This window comes from Neomonachus schauinslandi, chromosome 7, assembly GCF_002201575.2.
Source record: "Neomonachus schauinslandi chromosome 7, ASM220157v2, whole genome shotgun sequence".
Taxonomy (NCBI): domain Eukaryota; kingdom Metazoa; phylum Chordata; class Mammalia; order Carnivora; family Phocidae; genus Neomonachus; species Neomonachus schauinslandi.
This window is the reverse complement of record NC_058409.1, coordinates 125852118-125871968: the sequence shown is the minus strand read 5'-3', so window position 1 is coordinate 125871968 and position 19851 is coordinate 125852118. Positions and strand designations below refer to the sequence as shown.

The 19851-nt window shown below is 41.5% G+C and overlaps 2 protein-coding genes across 2 annotated transcripts in view; one reads left to right on the top strand and one right to left on the bottom strand.

The window, feature by feature from the left end:
* Positions 1 to 6262, top strand: part of PDZD2 (PDZ domain containing 2) — a 217703-nt gene extending 211441 nt beyond the window's left edge. The window contains exons 23-24 of the mRNA XM_044917177.1: positions 1753 to 1887; positions 3302 to 6262. Of these exons, the coding sequence (XP_044773112.1) occupies positions 1753 to 1887; positions 3302 to 3486 (320 nt within the window). The 3' untranslated portion in view covers positions 3487 to 6262. The remainder of the gene's footprint in view (positions 1 to 1752; positions 1888 to 3301) is intronic.
* Positions 6263 to 14045: 7783 nt separating this feature from the next.
* Positions 14046 to 19851, bottom strand: part of GOLPH3 (golgi phosphoprotein 3) — a 60830-nt gene continuing 55024 nt past the window's right edge. The window contains exon 4 of the mRNA XM_021695952.2: positions 14046 to 15957. Coding sequence (XP_021551627.1) covers positions 15533 to 15957 — 425 coding nt within the window. The 3' untranslated portion in view covers positions 14046 to 15532. The remainder of the gene's footprint in view (positions 15958 to 19851) is intronic.

The following is a 19851-nucleotide window of genomic DNA, read 5'->3' as shown; positions in this document are numbered from 1 at the left end:
CTGGAAGCTCAGGTCAGGGCACTGCCTTCTGGAGAGGTCTTTTTGGTTTCTTCTCAACATCTCTCCCTAGTAAAGTCAAGGGTAGTTGAATTCCTCTGTTCAACTTGGCTTCATGGTGGCCTGGGCTATCCGTGATTTCTTTGCTGAAAACAGCACTCATTTCCACTGAACAGATGGGAAACTCTTCCTGTCCAGATGCCTCCACAGGCCAGAAGTATTCTCACCCTTCTCCTCTGTTGTCTTGCTTTTGCGCGTCTAGAAAACTGAAGCCCGTCTCAATACTGGGAAACACCTTAAGTCCTCAGACCTTGTCATGCTCACCTTTGCCCCAGCACTGTCTCAATTGCTTGGTCTATTTTCAATGGATCCAAGAAACTTAACATCACAGGAAACTCCTGGCAGCTTCCAGAGTTTTTAAGCCTCATGAACTTGGGATATGGAAGGCTATTGTCATTTATAATCAATCATTAAGTATTCCTGGGACACCTTCAGAACATCTGGCCTTGAACCAGATTCTATAGAGTCAGTAAATTATAAGCACTTTCAGGGCTTAAACTTTTTCATAGTCCTATTCCTTAAAATTCCCCTGCCCAGGGCTCCACCTGAACCCACGGAATTATCCCTTCACGTGCCCCGAGAGCATCCCACTTGAGGACAGACGCGGTGGGCTGCACAAGAGAGGCACCTAGGAAGCTTTTTAAAATCCTACTGCCCAGCAAATTCACCAGCTCAATTAAATCAGGGCCCTGAGTCACTAGCTTTCTAAGGTTCCTAGGTGATTTCAATAGAATCTGGCCCAGAGCTGAGAGCCACTGTAATGGGCCTGTCCTCCTGTTTAACAGCAAGTCACATCACCTATTGAAATTCCTGTGGCACATTGCCTTCAGACCCCGTGGACGTAGAGTGACCTTCTTCAAACCACACTAATGGACCTTTCTGTTCAAAGGCAGGGATGCTAGCTACCTTAGCCTCAAGCCCAAGTGGGCAGTTTGCACGCGTTTGTTGCAGTGGGGGACCCATTGCCAGGGAAACGTGCCCCCCGACACACACCCCCGTGGAGAGAGGAGATGGCAGCAAGGGCAGGAGCATGCACAGCAGAAGGGGGAAGGCGCGGAGCTCCGGGACCCACGATCACAGTCTCACGTGAGGCCTGGCACTGGGGTGTTGCAGGTTATCAGTGCCAGACTGTGACCCTCCGCTGCCGTTGGCACTCAGGGTCGGCAGGACATTGAATCTGATTCCCCAAGCGTGACTTCACTGAGACACACGACCACAGCGTACGGGGCTTGCCAAGAGCAGTCTGGCCTCTGAGGGTTTCTGCTTGGGCCCCAAAGCTGCCTCCATGCTTACAGAAAGTGCTCAGGGGCGCCTGTGTGGCTCAGTCAGTTGAGTGTCTGGCTCTCAATTTCGGCTCGGGTCATGATCCCAGGTTCCTGGAATGGAGCCCCGCATCAGGCTCTGCGCTCAGCAGGGAGTCTGCTTCTCCCTCTCCCTCTGGCCCTCCCCCCTGCTCACGTGCATGTGCTCCCTCTCTTAAATACATAAATCTTTAAAAAAAAAAAATGCTTTGAAGAGCAAATGGTGCATGTACAGCAGGAACATAGCCACGAGGTCAGCTCCAAATTTGGGAGACCAATCCTAACGCTGGTTTCAAAGGGAGACAGGACTCAGGGGCGCTGGGGTAATACATTTGGGGGACTGGAGAGGTGGTGATGAGTGTCATTTCCATCCTTACGAATGTCGTTGCTGCAGGGAGAAGCGTACCTTCACATGATGCGCTGTGTGTCGAAGTGCTGAAGACCTCTGCTGGGCTGGGCTTGAGTCTGGATGGAGGAAAATCCTCTATGGCTGGAGATGGGCCCCTGTTCGTTAAAAGAGTATACAAAGGTAACACCCTAGAAAAGCCAGTCGGCTGTTTTCTGTGTATGACTGTGCCTTCCCTTTGGAAAATGTTTTCATTCTCTCTCACATACAGGGTGTACTGTGTGTCAGCCCTGTTGTGTTTTACATGTATGAACTCATGTTGCTCCCCCCCCCCCCAACAATCCTATTATCCCTGTTTCACAAAGGAGAGAGTGTGCCACAGGGGAATTACACAAGCACCTAAGGTCACACACACAAGTGGCAGAACAAGGCTTGAACCCAGGCAGTCCGGCTCCAGGGTCTGTGTCCCTAACCTCCATACTAGATCCCTAACTCCGTGTTCGTAACTAGTATTAGCTGTAACTCATGTAAACATACCAAGTTAATGCCATCAAGAATTGCCAGCCAGGGGTAATTAACATTGACCAAGATTGTGTTTATTTCAAATTGCAAATACTAGACTTCAGGAAGGTAAGATGAGAGCAGTAAAGATCGTTGAAGTATGTGGTAGATACAAGGTCTCTTTATGAACTTGAATAATTATTTTATGATCTTGGACAGTTCTCAAAAATCTCTTCAAGTTCCTGAGCTACACAATTATATTCAAAAAGTATAATTATACTGGGGCACCTGGGTGGCTCAGTTCCTAATCTCAGGGTCGTGAGAGTGAGCCGCTCCATGCTCAGCGGGGAGTCTGTGATTCTCTCTCCCCCTCTGCCGCTCGCCCCCAGCTCTCAACGCGCGCTCATTCTAACTTATCTTTTAAAAAGTATAATTATACTAATAATATCAGTACATATAAAAATCTGTATATCCTATTATATATAATAGTTAATATTAAGAGTATCAGTATGTAATATATAGAACATACTCATGGGGCGCCTGGGTGGCTCAGTCATTAAGCGTCTGCCTTTAGCTCAGGTCATGATCCCAGGGTCCTGGGATCGAGCCCCGCATCGGGCTCCCCGCTCTGTGGGAAGCCTGCTTCTCCCTCTCCCACTCCCCCTGCTTGTGCTCCCTCTCTCACTGTGTCTTTGTCAAGTAAATAAAATCTTTAAAAAAAAGAAAAAACCAACATACTCATAACCTTGTTATAGAGAAAGCTGGGTGTAGAAATATGTAGAGCTGCGTAAGTAATCTCCACAGTCACTGATTGGCGATCACGGTACATTGGATAGAAGTGGAACCTGTATTCCTGCATTTACTAGGCATTTGGATTGTTGATTAAATACGCTGAAAATACCTTCTCCTAGTCCATTGCTTATGTAGTTAAATTTTTCATGGGTATATGCTCTGCGTGTCTTAAGAACGATTTCCCTATCCTAAGAACATGGGCCTATCATTCACAGATTTTTCTCATTTAAGTTTTTAGCTTACTTGGAATTTATTTTGAACACTATGAAAGTGCCCAGGCATTATTCTGCATTTATTCTCACAGGTGGTGCAGCTGAACAAGCTGGAACAATAGAAGCTGGAGATGAAATTCTTGCCATTAATGGGAAACCCCTGGTGGGGCTCATGCACTTTGATGCCTGGAATATTATGAAGTCTGTCCCAGAGGGACCCGTGCAGCTGGTAATTAGGAAGCACAGGAATCCTTCCTACAACAGGCACCGGGAATGACACTCACTAGTGGTGCTGGTTGCATTTTTTAACAAGAATCTCCTTTTCTCAGTTTCCTTACTTTAGCAAATCAGAATAACTTCTTTAGACAGTGGGTTCCTAAACAGTATCGGCAAGGACTATAAAAATCTCCAGGTTTTTACTCCTAAAAGAAGAGCTGACCTCTGTGTGCGACGGCGGCGGCGATGACCTCTGGAAGCCTGCTCCCCGGACCACGAGGCCAGGAGGGATGCTTTTGCTCCGGTGCCTGTCCCCTGCCTTTTAGGTTCACTGATGGGGATACAAGATGTGGCGTGTCCTTCTTCATTCGAAACAGCTACTTAAGACCTTCGCATCCCTCCCCTCCTCGCTCACCGTACCCAATCCTGGCAGTGAGGGAGCTAACCCGGTCTGAGGGGCAACACCAATGTCACAAGTGAAGGACTACAGTTTTATATAGTTTTGTAAGTAAATAAGAGAACGCTTTTAGGCACATTCAGTGGAAGGAACTGTAGGTCTGTACGTTATGGTGAAAAGAAAGTGAGACTTCAAAGAAAGAAAAAATCAGTTATGACCTAACAGTTAAGCTGAGCTCAGGAATTATCCAAAAATGAAAAAGCAAAATAACAAAGTGATATTTTTTAGCGAGTGTAATGTGCAATGTATGGCTGCAGAGTTCAACTCAGTGGATTACGGATCATCATGAAGTGCTGATCGTGATCTGAAAGTGTAAGTCGTAAGGCTATTTTACAGAAATGCCGTTCTGATAAACCATACTAAATAGCCATGAACTTTGCTGCTTAGAATGAGCAGCAAGTTCCAGCTCCGAAAGCACCTTGCATCTAGTTCGGAACTGGTCTTGGATAAGTGCTTGAATTCAAGACCAGTCAACACAGGAGTGGGCAGAAATACTACAGTCACTGGGTTTCCATTTCTGTATTTTACGCACTCCAAACACTAATTTAAGCTAAATTTTTAGAAATCTTTTTAGCATCCTTGGATTTATAAACATAGGCATTACATTTACAACCCAAAGGGCGGAGCTTAAAAATAATCCTTTTAGGGGGCTTTGGGGAGGGTTGGTTGGTCTTCCCCTTGCCCAACAAGCGTAAGAATAGCCCCTTTCTGAGCACTGGCCCGCTCTTCCTGACCTGGGTGTAAGGACGTCTCTGCAGTGACGGACGTGTTTGCTGCTTTTGTTTTCCTGTTTTGCAAACTCTTCCTTAGGCCAAAACTATTTCCGTGCCGAAGACTGCTGTGCCTCACACTGCCCGTGAAACTCGTCCCGGCTGCTCTCCTGTCAAAGCATGACTTCTTCCCAGTAGCTGCTCCCAGTCCCAAAACTGGCTTTTCTCCTCCGTACTGGCACCTTCTTTTCTTAAATTCCAAACCTCCATCAGCTTCATTTACCAAAATGAAAGAAGAAGACAATGGGGAGTGCGGGTGAGTCACTCTTTCAAGGTAAAGAAGCAGAACTGTGTCGCACAACCCAGATCCGAGGGGGAAGCAGACCAGCTGCTCGAGTCCTGGGAATACGGGTGAGGACGCCAAACCTGCGTGCATGAGGATGCCCAGGTTTTATGTTGGACGCTTCTTTCAATAACCTAACAGCCTGGGTCTATGGCTTAGAGAAAAGAACTGAGGTCACTGTACACCCCCCGCCCCAATCATGGAGATGCTTGAGCTGTCACCTTTGTACATCGTTTTTCCGAATGACTCATCCCTTACAGAAAACCTCCATAGAGTTGGCCCACAGGGGTCTCTCAGATGAGAATGAAGTATCTGGCTGGTGTGAGCCCAGATTTCTCATTTTTTTTTTTAACAGGTTATACAAAAGAGAATGTGGTACAAAAGTTAGCTAGAAAGACCTGATTAATTTAGCTTCTACTTTTCACTACACTTCCAGGTAGGATACTATAGGCAGTCAGTGCAAGGTGCATGCTAGATTGTTTTTAAGTTTCTGGGGTCAGTTGTGTGGTTTCTGCTTTCCTGCCTAAATGGTAAGAGAATATTTGCCTCCACTCTTCCAGCTGTGCCTCCTAGTAAGAAATTCACAGTCCTATGTGAACAGACCGGAATTTCTAGAGCAATCTGGAGCAATGGAACGGTCTCCTTCTGAGAGTCTCTCATCATCGTATCTGAAGAGTGCAAGGGTAGACCTTTCACTCTACTAGCCTAAAGTAGGCTGAAGTCATCATTTCTAGTAGATCTTGCCAGAAGGGTTTCCCTGGCCAACAGCTGGAACTTAAGGGAGAAAGCAAAAGGCTAAACTATCTCTGACCCTAAGACAGAAAGCTACTTATTTGTCTTCAATGTTCAAGGCATGACTAGTATTTCTAATTAGTCTAATTCCCACACTTCCTGAAGTGAGCACTAATGGTAATTATATTATCCTACTAAAAAATTTCATTGTTTTGGTTTTCTAATTCATCAGTCATCCACAATAAGCTATGAGGGTTAAATACGTGTTATAACAAGTAAACTGTAGTTGCAAGGATATTCTGTGAAGGTTGAAATAGGTTGGGTTGCATTTCTGTCCTCCAAAACACATCTCATTTAATTTTATGGTTGACTTAATTGGCACCACACCTGTTGTATGATATTCTACATTATCCTTTATTTATGTAAAATAAAATGCCTTATATATTATTGAAGAGTTAAGTGCAATAATATGAAATAGCCTGTACATTTTTAAAATGTTGTCGCCAAGTTATGTAAATCCACATCTCTGTAAACAAACAACTTTTTTAAGTAATTTTAAAAAAATAAACACTGCTTACTACTTGTTTTTTTTTTTTAAATTCTGCCATCTATAAAGTAACCTTGTAAAATCTCAAGATAAGAAATGTTTATTACCTAAATTATTACATCAATGAGTGAGCAGTCCAAAAGCAACAGAAAATCAACAACTCTTACAGGGCCACACTAAGGATCTGGCCTAATCGAAAGCCATTCCACCTCCTGAAATCTTAAACATCCCATGCCTTTGCAACTTCCTCACCTTCTGGATCTTACCCACCCCCCTTCCTCCCATTACTACTTAAGTCTTCTGTTTCAGCAGGCCCTCTAATCCCCTGACAACTGTCCATCTTCTCCCCATCAGAACCCCACCCTTTCAGTTCTGCTCTGTTCAGACTAGACCCATGGTACAGCACAAGCTCCACCCGACTCCTCACCCTCGTCCCAGCTAATCAGGGAGCCCTCCTTCCAACTAGCCAGTTGGTTCCTACACTCCCATTCCTAGAGAAAATCCTACAGCCACACAGAATAATGCTGCTAGAAATTCCTGGTTTCCAACCACAACTGAACTCCCCATGCTACTCAGCAACTGTTTGTCGGTTGTTTTTTTTCTCCCACTTGTTTATAATGACTACAGTTCCTCCTTTCTCTCAAAACCGCTACCTACTCACCTCCCCCTACCACATGCTTGGGTGACCTGGGATCCTCCTTCATAAAAATAAAAAGCATCTAGTTTACTTAGGCTCTTCTGATTTTATGATGCAGACACCAACCTAGAATCGCACAAGAAGGAAGGTAAGATGGCATCTCACAGAAATCTAAGAATGGGACTCAGCACATGACCAGGCCTCTGAGCCTGGAGGAACAATGGGGTTCATGGGTGTTCACTCAGTGCCCTCCGCTGGTAAGACCCCCTTGCTATATGTGGGTCTGTTTCTGCAGAAGCACTTCTCCTTCTCCCACTTGGTGGCCTTATCCTCCAACTCTTCATACCTTTTCTTAGAAACCTTATGAATGCCATTTTGTCACAATTTTGGCCTCTGTATCACAGAATTTCTCTGGACCTACCAGCTGCTGCCTGCCTGATTTTTTCCACATATACCCCAAAAGTAAGATTCTAACCGGCTCACTCCCACTTGGGTAGAACTTCTTCTGGGACAGAGTGAGCTTATTTGTTCACATTAACTCTTCTAAAACCCAAATACAAAGAGGGAAACTGGTGTTTTAATACAATATAGAAATAGCCCATTCTATGAATGGTGGAGACTACATACCAGGTACAGTAAAATCCAAGACCAAACTGAAAAACAATGAACTAGGACACAATTCTAAGGGACAGAAAGCAAAGGACGTATGAAATTAGAGTTCTGAAGAATGCCACCGAAAGTCTTAACTTGGAGAAAGGGGATTACAGGAGAAAGTGGGCCCCAGAAAAAGCAGGAAGCACCCAAAATTGGAGCCATTAACACTCCTCAGAATGATAGGAAGGGTGAGGTTGAAGAGGGGGGATTGTTTTGGGGCACCTGGGTGGCTCAGTCGTTAAGCGACTGCCTTCGGCTCAGGTCATGGTCCCGGGGTCCTGGGATCGAGCCCCGCATCGGGCTCCCTGCTCGGTGGGAAGCCTGCTTCTCCCTCTCCCACTTACCCTACCGTGTTCTCTCTCTGGCTGTCTCTCTCGGTCAAATAAATAAATAAAATCTTTAAAAAAAAAAAAAAGAGGGGGGATTGTTTTAATTTTTCCAGGTACCTGGGTCAGCCTAGGCAGGCAGAGGAGTAACACGCAAGGAATGGTCTGATCTGAGGGGAGTCCCTGCCAGATAGGACCTTACCACAAAAGGGCTCAACTAATTCAGCTGCTGCAACTCACCCACCCCATAAAGGCTACAGCAAGTACCACTCAACACAGCCTCCTCCCAATCCCCCCCCAAATAGCTATCTGAAACAAGATTAAAATTGGCTGCTGGGGGCGCCTGGGTGGCACAGTCAGTTAAGCATCCAACTCTTCATTTTGGCTCAAACCATGATCTCAGGATCGTGAGATCAAGCCCTGCATCAGGCTCATGAGGCAGCTTGTCCCCCTCCCTCTGCTCCTCCCCGCCCGCTTGCACTCACTTTCTCTCATGCTCTTGCTCTAAAATAAATAAAATCTTAAAACTGGCTGCTATCCAACTTTCCTCTCTCATCCTAAAGGATGAACTGAACATACTTAAACACAGAGATCTAATATATCCACTACTAACCAATCCTGGGCAAAGAACAGGCTTAGATAGAACCCTCCCCCGACCCCCACCATAAACAACTTGGTTCAACAAAGGTCCTCCTCATGAAGACAGAACTGGAAAAGGTGGAGGGAGAATGCTGAAAGAGAATATGCAAAAGGCACATTAAAAAAATACAATGTGGAGGGCTACCTTGGGTATCAGAAGAAAATTATAAACAAACTGTTTCGTATTCTCAATGTAATTAAAAAGAATGTAGCTTCTAAGAAATGTAAGCTCAAAGAAGAATTAAAATCAGAGGAGATTAATATGGATCTGGTAGAACTAAGAACAGAAACTGAAGAGACCACCTTACCAAACTAAAGCCATATCAGATGCATCAAGTCAAATCAAACTGCAGAAACCCAAGTCAGTGACACTGAAGATGAACTTGAAAAATGTTTAGAATATAATGAAAATGGGCAAAGCATATTCATAAATAAAATAAAAATCCTGATGAAATGTTAGACAGCAGAATCCAGCAATGCACTAAAGAAAATACCAAGCCTAAATGATGTTAATTCCAGTACATGAATGGTATGAAATTAAGAAATCATCGAGCCCCACCATCGGGCTCTGCACTCAGCAGGGAGTAGCTTGTCCCTTTCTGCCCCTCCCCTCCGCACATGTGCTCGCTCTCTCAAATAAAATCTTTAAAAATATCTTCATTATATTAGGACCAAAAAGAAAAAAAATTATGAAAGACATCAATAAATACTTTTTTAGGGGCGCCTGGGTGGCTCAGTCGTTAAGCGTTTGCCTTCGGCTCAGGTCATGATCCCAGGGTCCTGGGATCGAGCCCCGCATCGGGCTCCCTGCTCTGCGGGGAGCCTGCTTCTCCCTCTCCCCCCCCCCCCAACTTGTGTTCCCTCTCTCGCTGGTCTCTCTCTGTCAAATAAATAAAATCTTTAAAAAATAAATACTTTTTTAAAGTCTGCATCATACTGTATTTTTTTAATCATAAGGTGAATAGGAGGCTGAATTCAGAAGCTATCAAACAACAGACTCATAATTTAACCAGACTACATCCAAACTAAAACCCAGGGGCTAATCTCAGCAGATTCGGGCAAGATGGCAGAACAGTGATAGTCTTTTAATCTCCTCACATCCCACCCATTCTCTGCTCACTGCTACCACCACACACACGCATAGCAACCAGGATGGAAAAACCATGGTAAACATCTACAACCAAGCCAGGCATGAAAGTACCCCCACAAACCTATACCAACAGGCAGGGACAAACTACTAACAACAAGATGGATCTGGTATTGGGATCTGTGCAAGGAAAGCAGAGGAAGCAACAGGGCATCTGACTGCCAAGGACACGGCACCATAAGCAACGTAACCAACAGGGGAGCAGAGACAGATCTCAGAAAGTAAGCTGCCCTATTTCTTTAGTTGCCACCCAAACAGAAGAGAATAAATACAGTTAGAAAAGCTGCCCTGACCCACATCCCTTGTAAAAGAACAAAACTAATTTCATATAAAAATAGGCAACAGAAGATAATCTAGGTAAAATCCCACACAACATTATTATAAGAAAAAAGCGCCTGAGCAGCAAATACAATCCCTACAAACAAAGCACACCAGAAAGACGTGCTCAGGAAACCAGTGAAAAGTATTAACTGAACACCTCAAAACGAATTAAAATACATCAAGAAAGTGACACAAAATATAAGATAAAATGAAATCAGAAGGGGCACCTGGGTGGCTCAGTCAGTTAAGCATCTGCCTCCGACTCAGGTCGTGATCCCAGGGTCCTGGGATCGAGCCCCGCATTGGGCTCCCTGCTTGTTGGGGAGTCTGCTTCCATGCTCGAGCACTACATTATACATTTCCAAACTGTTAAAAACAAACAAACAAACAAAAGGCCTTACCATATACCAACTCCAAAGACTGGGAAAAACCAAGTGCATCACAGACACAGGGTTAAGATCCATCATGTATGGAAAGTCCTAATGAATCAATACAAAAAATAAGTCAATGCCCTTTAGAAAAAGAATGAAGAACATGAACAAGTAACTCACCGGAAAAAAAATAAATTACCAATAAAGATAGTAAATGATAACCCCTCAATAGTTAAAATAATTCGATCATTCTCTATTAGCTTGGCAAAGCCCAGAATTGATGATACCCTCTACAGAACTGGCTAAGGTATAAAGACACCAGCATTCACATTACTGGTAGAAGTGTAAGTTAACATGAATCTTAGAAATCAAACTGGTTTTATCTTTTACATTTTCAAGGCATACTCTCTGAGCAAATCCACTTCTACGAATTCCTCCTACAGAAACCAAATATAAAGACATATATACAAAAACATACAATACTGTTTGTAATAATTATAAACACAAGAATAATCCAAATGTTCATTAATGGGAAAAGTTATACAATGAAGCCAAAAACGCTAAGAATGATGTGTGCTTATTCTGAAAGCTCTCCACAACATAAGTGAGAAAAGAAGATTGCATATTCCCATACGATGCTCGTGGGAATAACTACACCACTGGTCTACCGGGAGTAAATTCTAACATTGGGCTGAGAACGTATGCATATCAGTTTAACTATGTTACCATCCAGACTCTTTTAAAGGTTGCCTGCCAGGTTATGACATTAATACCACTACCTTACTGGTATTGTTAAAGAAGACAGGAAATTTGTGCAAAATCTGTTAAAAGCCAGGGATGTTGTCCTGGGACTCAGTGGGCTGCAACGAATTGGAAATTACCTCAGGTTGTCAGTCATCTTGATCTGGATAAAAGTGAAATGGAGCAACATTATCTGTAAATATATTTAATACGTTAATACAAGATGGAGGCCATAAAGTTGGGATTAAACGTCATAAAGTAAATACCTCATACAGACTTGTGACTACTGGTTTCCAAGTTCCTGGGGCAAGAATAGCCATGTCTGGCAGTCATGGGCCCTTATCATCAGGCTGAATGTCATTACTTATTGGTCCTAGATTGCCACTGAACCAAATACCAGCCCCTTTCACTTTCCTTCGCGTGTTGACCAAATTCAGAGGTGCATCCATCTGTTCACAAACAACAGTAAGAACTCAATGATGGAATGTGTCTGAGACCACTGGGCAATCCTGCTTCAGCAAGTCAAGTGCTTTCTTGGCCTACATCTGACAATGTTTCTTTTTTCTAAGAACATACAGAATTGGCCAACTTTTTCATCCCGAAAAGATAATTTATAGAAATTATACCAAGATAATAGAAGAATTCTGCACCACCACGAGAATTCTTTGCATGCCTGCCATTCTGCTTTTGTCTCTGTTAGAGAAAAGAAGTCCTCTCCTAGTGCCAAAATAAGAAAGCAAAAACTGTAGTTGAGTGCCACAACGACTGTCCAATCGCTCGGGGTTAAAAGTTCAAACACTTACCAGGTAATGTGAGATTGGGCAAATCATCCTCTCCAAGCTCATTCTTCACTAAATGAAAACAGTAATTGGGGTTTGGGGGGGGTCAAAACAAGGTATAGACTACTTTTCTAGACACAGAGTGTACATTCAGGAAGTCTCCTTTCTCCTTTCTGTTGAAGCATTGTTACAGATCAGGTTAGAACACTGTTAAAGATCAGGCTATTTTAAGGGACACTCAACAATTAAACAATATATGAAGAATTCAAAAATAAGCAGGTTTTTTACACAAAAGACTTGGAGCGATTGGAAAGTGGGAAAAACCTGTAGAAAAACTGCTCCTACCCCACAGCACAATTATTTCCATGAGGTCCTACCATTTCTCCTTTAAAGAGGACTGTAAGCAGTAGCATTTTATAGGAGAAAGAGTTCTAGGTAACACCCCCCACCTCCAGATCATACTACTTTTCCTCTCCTCTGGCTATAGAAACATGTACTAAAGCTAGGGCCACTCACAGGCAGGAGCTGGTCGGGCAGTCGGCTCTGAAACAAACACTGACAGAAGTTCGGGCAAGGCCCTTTCCCCCTTGCTTAAGAATAGAGATGATGGTGATGAAGTGAAGAATACTTTAGAAAAACATCCCTTACCTCACTTCTAAAATCTTTTCAAGGGAAAAACAGTAAATCTTCACCTGAAAAGAAATTCCAGGATAAAATCAGTTATCAGTTGAGTAGTCACTTTATGAAAAGAAATAATAAATTAACAGTTTCCATACTTAATTTCCACCAGTAGTGTCATTTTTGGAGGTAAAGGAGATTATTTTAAAAGATAGAAAATCTGACTTTTTCCATGTATTAAAAACAAAGGCTGGCAAGGAGGCACCTGGCTGGCTCAGCGGGAAGAGGCTGCAACTCGATCTCAGGGTCCTGAGTTCAAGCCCCATGTTGGATATAGAGATCACGAAAAAAAATAAGCTTATTCGCAAATGACATATCAGATAAAGGGCTAGCATCCAAAATCTATAAAGAACTTATCAAACTCAACACCCAAAAAAACAAACAATCCAATCAAGAAATGGGCAGAAGACATGAACAGACATTTTTCCAAAGAAGACATCCAAATGGCCAACAGACACATGAAAAAGTGCTCAACATCACTCGGCATCAGGCAAATACAAATCAAAACCTCAATGAGATACCACCTCACACCAGTCAGAATGGCTAAAATCAGTAAGTCAGGAAATGACAGACGTTGGCGAGGATGCGGAGAAAGGGGAACCCTCCTACACTGTTGGTGGGGATGCAAGCTGGTGCAGCCACTCTGGAAAAGTCGAAAATATAGCTACCCTACGACCCAGCAATAGCAGTACTGGGTATTTACCCCAAAGATACAAATGTAGTGATCTGAAGGGGCACGTGCACCCCCGTGTTTATAGCAGCAATGTCCACAATAGCCAAACTATGGAAAAAGCCTAGATGTCCATCAACAGATGAATGGATTAAAGAAAATATGGTATATATATATACAATGGAATATTATGCAGCCATCAAAAAATGAAATCTTGCCATTTACAACGACGTGGATGGAACTAGAGGGTATTATGCTAAGTGAAATAAGTCAATCAGAGAAAGACAAGTATCATATGCTCTCACTGATATGTGGAATTTGAGAAACAAGACAGAGGATCATAGGGGAAGGGAAGGAAAAAATGAAACAAGATGAAACCAGAGAGGGAGACAAACCATAAGAAACTCTTAACCTCAGAAAACAAACTGAGGGTTGCTGGAGTGGTGGGGGGTGGGAGGGATGGGGTAACTGGGTGATGGACACTGGGGAGGGTATGTGCTATGGTGAGTGCTGTGAATTGTGTAAGACTGATGAATCATAGACCTGTACCCCTGAAACAATACTTTATATGTTCATTAAAAAAGAAAAAGAGCCTGGAAAACTATTACCAGTAGCCAGCTGTTTTTGTCTGGAACACAGCCTCACCCCTGATTTGTATTGTCTATGACAACTCTCATTCAACAGAGCTGAGCAGTTCTGGTATCACATACAGCTCACAAAGCCCAAGTACTTACTATCCAGTCCTACAAGAAAAAGTTTGCTAGCCCCTGCGCTATTTTGAAATATTACCACATGTATATCACTAAGTAAAAATTAAGTAAGAAAACTATGGTAGAATACAAAAATACAAATGACATGCTAGCTCTGATTCAGGCACTTTCAAGATCATAGTTTATTTATTACTTCAGATAAAAAGATAGTATACATATTAAGGAATCCCTTAAAATTCCACTCTAAAGTTATACACCATCTAGTACTTTTGCATTGAATGTTAACCAAAAAAATCTCTAAACACCTGAAAGCCCCACTATTAACATGAACTATGGTAATAAAAATTTTGACATTTAATTTGTTCAATATATAGTATTTACATTATGAAACCAATGCTGATACCATAAACAGTGATAAAGAAATAGTAAAAATAAACTTTAAAAAGCAAAGGTTTATATTCTTACAATGTGCTAATCATCATAATTGTATATAAAAATTAAAACATAGCAGAGCTTTCTATTACAAAATTCTTAATCATCTGAGTTGTAGTCATTACTTGCTAACAATTTACATGCAACATCTGCTAAAACTGAGATTTGATTTTTTTTCCCCCTAAGAAAGTGTGAGTAGACATTTAAGAGCAGACATTAATTTACCTGTGGACAGAAAAAGAAAAAACTGTACTCAAGATTAGTACTGGTCACAAGCCTCTTCCCTATAGAAATGATAAAAAACAGTTAAGACCAAAAACAATTCCAAAAGGAGATGCATAGGCAAAGAGTACCATGAATCGCACAGCTCAAGAACTTTTGGGACCAATCAGACACATCTTTTCTCTTTCCTTCAGTGATGAGAGGTCTGTTTTGTCATCAAATAATATTGACTGAAGCAAATGAGGGGCACCAGGTGTACAACTAATTAAATCTTGCAAAATACTAAGATGGAGGCAGGCGTGGCCAGAAGGGGCAATGTGTATTTAATTCAAACTATATACACAGCATAACTGGAATGCAGCCCATCCCAAACTGGCTTTGTGAAAAAACTGGACCTTTATGATTTAATAGTTAAAATTACAACAAGTGTAATAATACAATAGATTTACATGGGAAACAAAATCCAAGGGGCATTTTATATTATTTACTGTGTTGTTTCAATTTAAAAATAATTTGCTAAGTACACATCTCAACTGAGGTCTATGTATAAAATGTCCTAATAGATACAGATATTTACCTTTGGTGAGTTAAAGGCCTTTTTGTGACTTCTGTCTGAATCGTAGGCAGAATGCTAGATATACATGCACATGTGGGAAAAACTCAAGCTGAGGTAATCCAAAAGATGTGCATGTGAGGAGACTGGGATTACTTTGAAAGTCAAAGCATCCCAGCAACCCAAAACAGGTTAACAGTGAGAATGGCAACAAGGAATGGATTGCCAATATGGCAGTAAAACTTTTTTTAAAAACAGAAAGAGGAAGGCCTCTCGTACCAGCAGAATCCTGCATACATACAAAAAAGAAAAAGCCATCCACCATTTCATAAAACAAAAGCCAATTATAGTGTGGAAAGTACAAATCGCCAAAAACCAGAAGTCAATAGAAGAAAAACTACTGGTTTACATGAGAGAAAGGAACTTCATTCTTAGCCGTCACTTGGTGAACGCGGCCACCACTGCCCACAGGACCTCATTGGTGTTGGCCTTCAGACATTCCACTTCAGGATCTAAGTCAAGGAGCTGCCGCACTCTCTTGGTGGCTAAATCATACTGCTCATCCAGAAGGGGAGCGAAAGCATTCTCCAGGACATCGGAGGCGTGCGCTAGGTAAATGAGGGCCAGCAAGCGCTTGTCCATGCGGTGAGGGTCATTCACCCATTTGTCAAGAACAGCTTCCTGTACCTTCTTGATGAGGCGCTGCTTAATATTGTTGTTGGTGAGGGGATGTGTCGTCATGTCAAAAAGTAGGAAGTTCTGTTTCTCTGTTGTCAACACACCCTTCTCCACCAGGTTTTTAGCTAACCGTTCCCGCACATTTCTTAACTGATAATGCAACTTTAATGGATTCCAGGTCTCACCTAAGCAAAAGATTTCAGCAGTCAGAAATGATTCGGTATTATCTCTGCTAATTTTATAAAATGTACTATTAAAATAAACAATAAAATTTGGGGTTTTTTTCCCCCCTCTAAAGAAATAGAAAAAAATCCAACTATTTTTCTTGCCAACTAAACCATGAACTCCTTGAGGGCCAGGCCTTTGGATTCTAAGCACCTGGCACATTTTCAGGCTCAACAGTTACTTAAAGGACCAAACTGAAAGAGGTCTTCAAACCAGTTATCCTAATGTGAAAATGAGCTAAATATTAAATATATTTTCCTCTCTCCAGCTGTTGTCAAAAAGCAACCACAGCAGAAGGTTTTTTTCTACCAAAACACCAATGTGTGACAAATAAACAAAAGAAAAAAAAAGTTTCCTGATTAATATGCTATTCCAGAAACTGCTACATATACCTGGCCTACAAAGCTAGGAAAGCCTATTTAGACAATCTATTCTTTGATGACAAATAATATAAAGCTAATTCTAGAAGAGCAAAACATTTCACCATTTTAATTTTGTCACCTATGCACATTTCCTTTCAAAACAGAAATATTTAAGGGGCGCCTGGGTGGCTCAGTCGTTAAGCGTCTGCCTTCGGCTCAGGTCGTGATCCCAGCGTCCTGGGATCGAGCCCCGCATCGGGCTCCCTGCTTGGCGGGAAGCCTGCTTCTCCCTCTCCTGCTCCCCCTGCTTGTGTTCCCTCTCTCGCTGTGTCTCTCTCTGTCAAATGGGTAAATAAAATCTTTAAAAAAAAAAGAAAAAAAAAAAATAAAAAAAAAAAAATTTTTAAAAAAAAAAAAAAAAACAAATATTTAAAATAAAACCAAACAATTTTCACCAAGATAATTTTTTTTTCTATAGAAGACTAGAAAGGAATATATAAAAATATTAACCTTGGTTTTCTTTGGGAGTATGTGTGACAAATTTTCTTTTTTGTACTTTCTGTATTTTCCAAATGATCTCCAAAGAATATGTATTTTTTTTAATTTGAAAAAAATACTATAGCAATTCTCTAAACTGGAACACGTTAAAGATCAACCACAGACACTTTCATTATATGCAAAAGCTGTCTAAGGCTGAAATTTTACAATACTGACAGAAAACTATATTGTCTAACCACTAACCACCAAGAAATTTAAATTAGTAAGAAATTCAGTTCCTCAGCTGTACTAGCCATGTTCCAAAATGCTCAATAGCCATGTATGGCTAGTATCTACTGACTGGACAGCACAGAAATAGAACATTTCCATCATCATAGAAAGTTCTAGTGAACAATGCTATCTTAAAATATATTACTATTCAGTTGGCCATAAAAAGAGTATTTTACCATATGACTTAACACTAAAGAATATGGGGATATGGTAAGAGTAATCAGTCCTGGACTTAAATAATTAGACCCTCTGACCTTACACAAATAGAAACCCGGATAAAATATATGAAACAACTGTTTTCCAGTGCTAGTCAAAAGGCAGTCCTGAGTGGTGACCCTTGAGTGAAACCTAAGTGAGCCATACTACTACCCAAGCTTACTATCTAAAGGTGCATCCCAGGCAGCAAAGCAGGAGAGAAGACCTCAAACAGAGCAAAGGAGTAACACTGTGTTTAAACAGGCAGAAATAAAATTTTTTTTATTTAAATTTAAAAATTTAAAAAGGTAGAGACAGAGTTCCAAGAAGCTAAGGCAGCTGAAATACAAAGGCAGAGTACTGGAAGAGGGAGCTATGAAGAACAAGAGCTCTAGATATCCATATGGTGTTCCTCCGAGTATGCCTGATTAAACAAAGCCACACAAGTTAAGGTGAGAAACTCTGCAAAGCTAGACAAAGAAAAACTACCCGAAAGCTGTAAGCTGAACAATTCTAAGGGTTCACATGGGGCTGGGGCAAATTTGAGTGCCAAGCAGACTGAGTAGAAAGATCTCACTGAACACCCAGGACATTCAGAAGGGACTCCAGAAGGATCACACCTTAATAGTAGGCCTAAACCAGTCCTTGAAAAAAGACTGTTCTAGACCTGGCCTAATAAAGCTTAAAAACAAAGTGATCCACAAGTAACTTAATTGCCTACCAAAACAAATTTCAACACTCTTTAAAGAAAAACAACAGAATCCAGCACTCAACAACGTAGCACACACAATGTTCAGCAATGAATAAAAATTAGTAGCCCTGGGGCGCCTGGGTGGCTCAGATGGTTAAGCGTCTGCCTTCGGCTCAGGTCATGATCCCAGGGTCCTGGGATCGAGTCCCGCATCGGGCTCTCTGCTCCTTGGGAGCCTGCTTCTCCCTCTGCCCCTCTCTCTCTCTGTCTCTCTCTCTGTCTCTCATGAATAAATAAATAAAAAAAAAAAAAAAAAAAAAAAAAAAAAAAAAAAAAAAAAAAAAAAATTAGTAGCCCTGTAAAATTGTGACCCAAACCAAGGGGGGAAAAATTCAACAGCAAGAGTGAACCAAATCAGACATGACCCAGAAATGACATATATGAGGGAATTAGCAAAGATTTTAAAACAGCTATTATAAACATCTAAATAATTTAAAGGAAAACATGACTGCAATGAAGAGAAAATAACAGCTTTTTTTAAAGAATAAATGATCTGGGGGGCACCTGGGTGGCTCAGTCGTAAGTGTCTGCCTTCAGCTCAGGTCATGATCCCAGGGTCCTGGGATTGAGCCCTACATCGGGCTCCCTGCTCAGTGGGGACTCTGCTTCTCCCTCTCCCACTCCCCCTGCTTGTGTTCCCTCTCTTGCTGTGTCTCTGTCAAATAAATAAATAAATCTTAAAAAAATAAATAAATAAATGATCTGGAAGTGCCATTTTGCATTTTGTGATTCACTCTGTAAAACTAGGGACTTGAAAGAAAACTGTCAAATAATGAAAGGCTGGTACCATGAATTATTAGTAAATTGAAGTCACTTCCTGCATTAAACAGTAATAATAATATTTTCCATAAAAACCCTAGCAAATCAGCGTCCACAAAAGAAAAATGATCATTGCATTCAATTTCCTTGGTAACCTTAAAAAGGAAAAGAAATATATTTGGGGCCCTATTAGATTTTAAAACCTAATCATAAGGGGTGCCTGGGTGGCTCAGTTGGTTAAGCAGCTGCCTTCAGCTCGGGTCATGATCCTGGAGTCCCTGGATCGAGTCCCACATGGGGCTCCCTGCTCAGCGGGGAGTCTGCTTCTCCCTCTAACCCTCCCCCCTCTCATGTGCTCTCTCTCATTCTCTCTCTCTCAAATAAATAAATAAAATCTTTAAAAAAAAAAAAAAACCTAATCATAAAAAAGAAAAATGTAACTCAATAATAAATAAAATTCTACTTATTGCAATTTCTAGTGTTAAACAAGCCTATACCTACATTTAATGTTAAGAAATGATTAAAAGTTACTTGATGAAGCATTATTGCATAACCGGTTATAACAGGCAAGCTCTGGAGCCAGACTGGTTAGATTTGAATTCCAACTTGGTCATTTTCTAGCTGTGCAACCCTGGGCAAGGTTTCTTAACTTCTACATTCCTCTGTTTCCTCATCTGTAAAGTCAAGATAACAACTCTACCCACCTCATCAGGGAGGATTAAATGAGCTAAAGACATATCAAGTTCTTAGAACAGAGCCTGGTACACAGTTAACACTCAACAAACGTTAGCTATTATGTGCAGAATCAGCACTCTGACAGAAAGACTTAAATGCCTAAAATATATTAGGTACTAAGAACACAAACATAAAAGAAACACCCATAATATAATTATCCTGGCAAGAATAAGATGTGTAGGATCATAAAGACTGTGTAACAAGGAGCCCAGAGGGAGTAAGAAATTATTTGGGTTTGATGTAGGGGCATTTCCATGGAGTTATAGGAGAAAGAACTGTCAAAC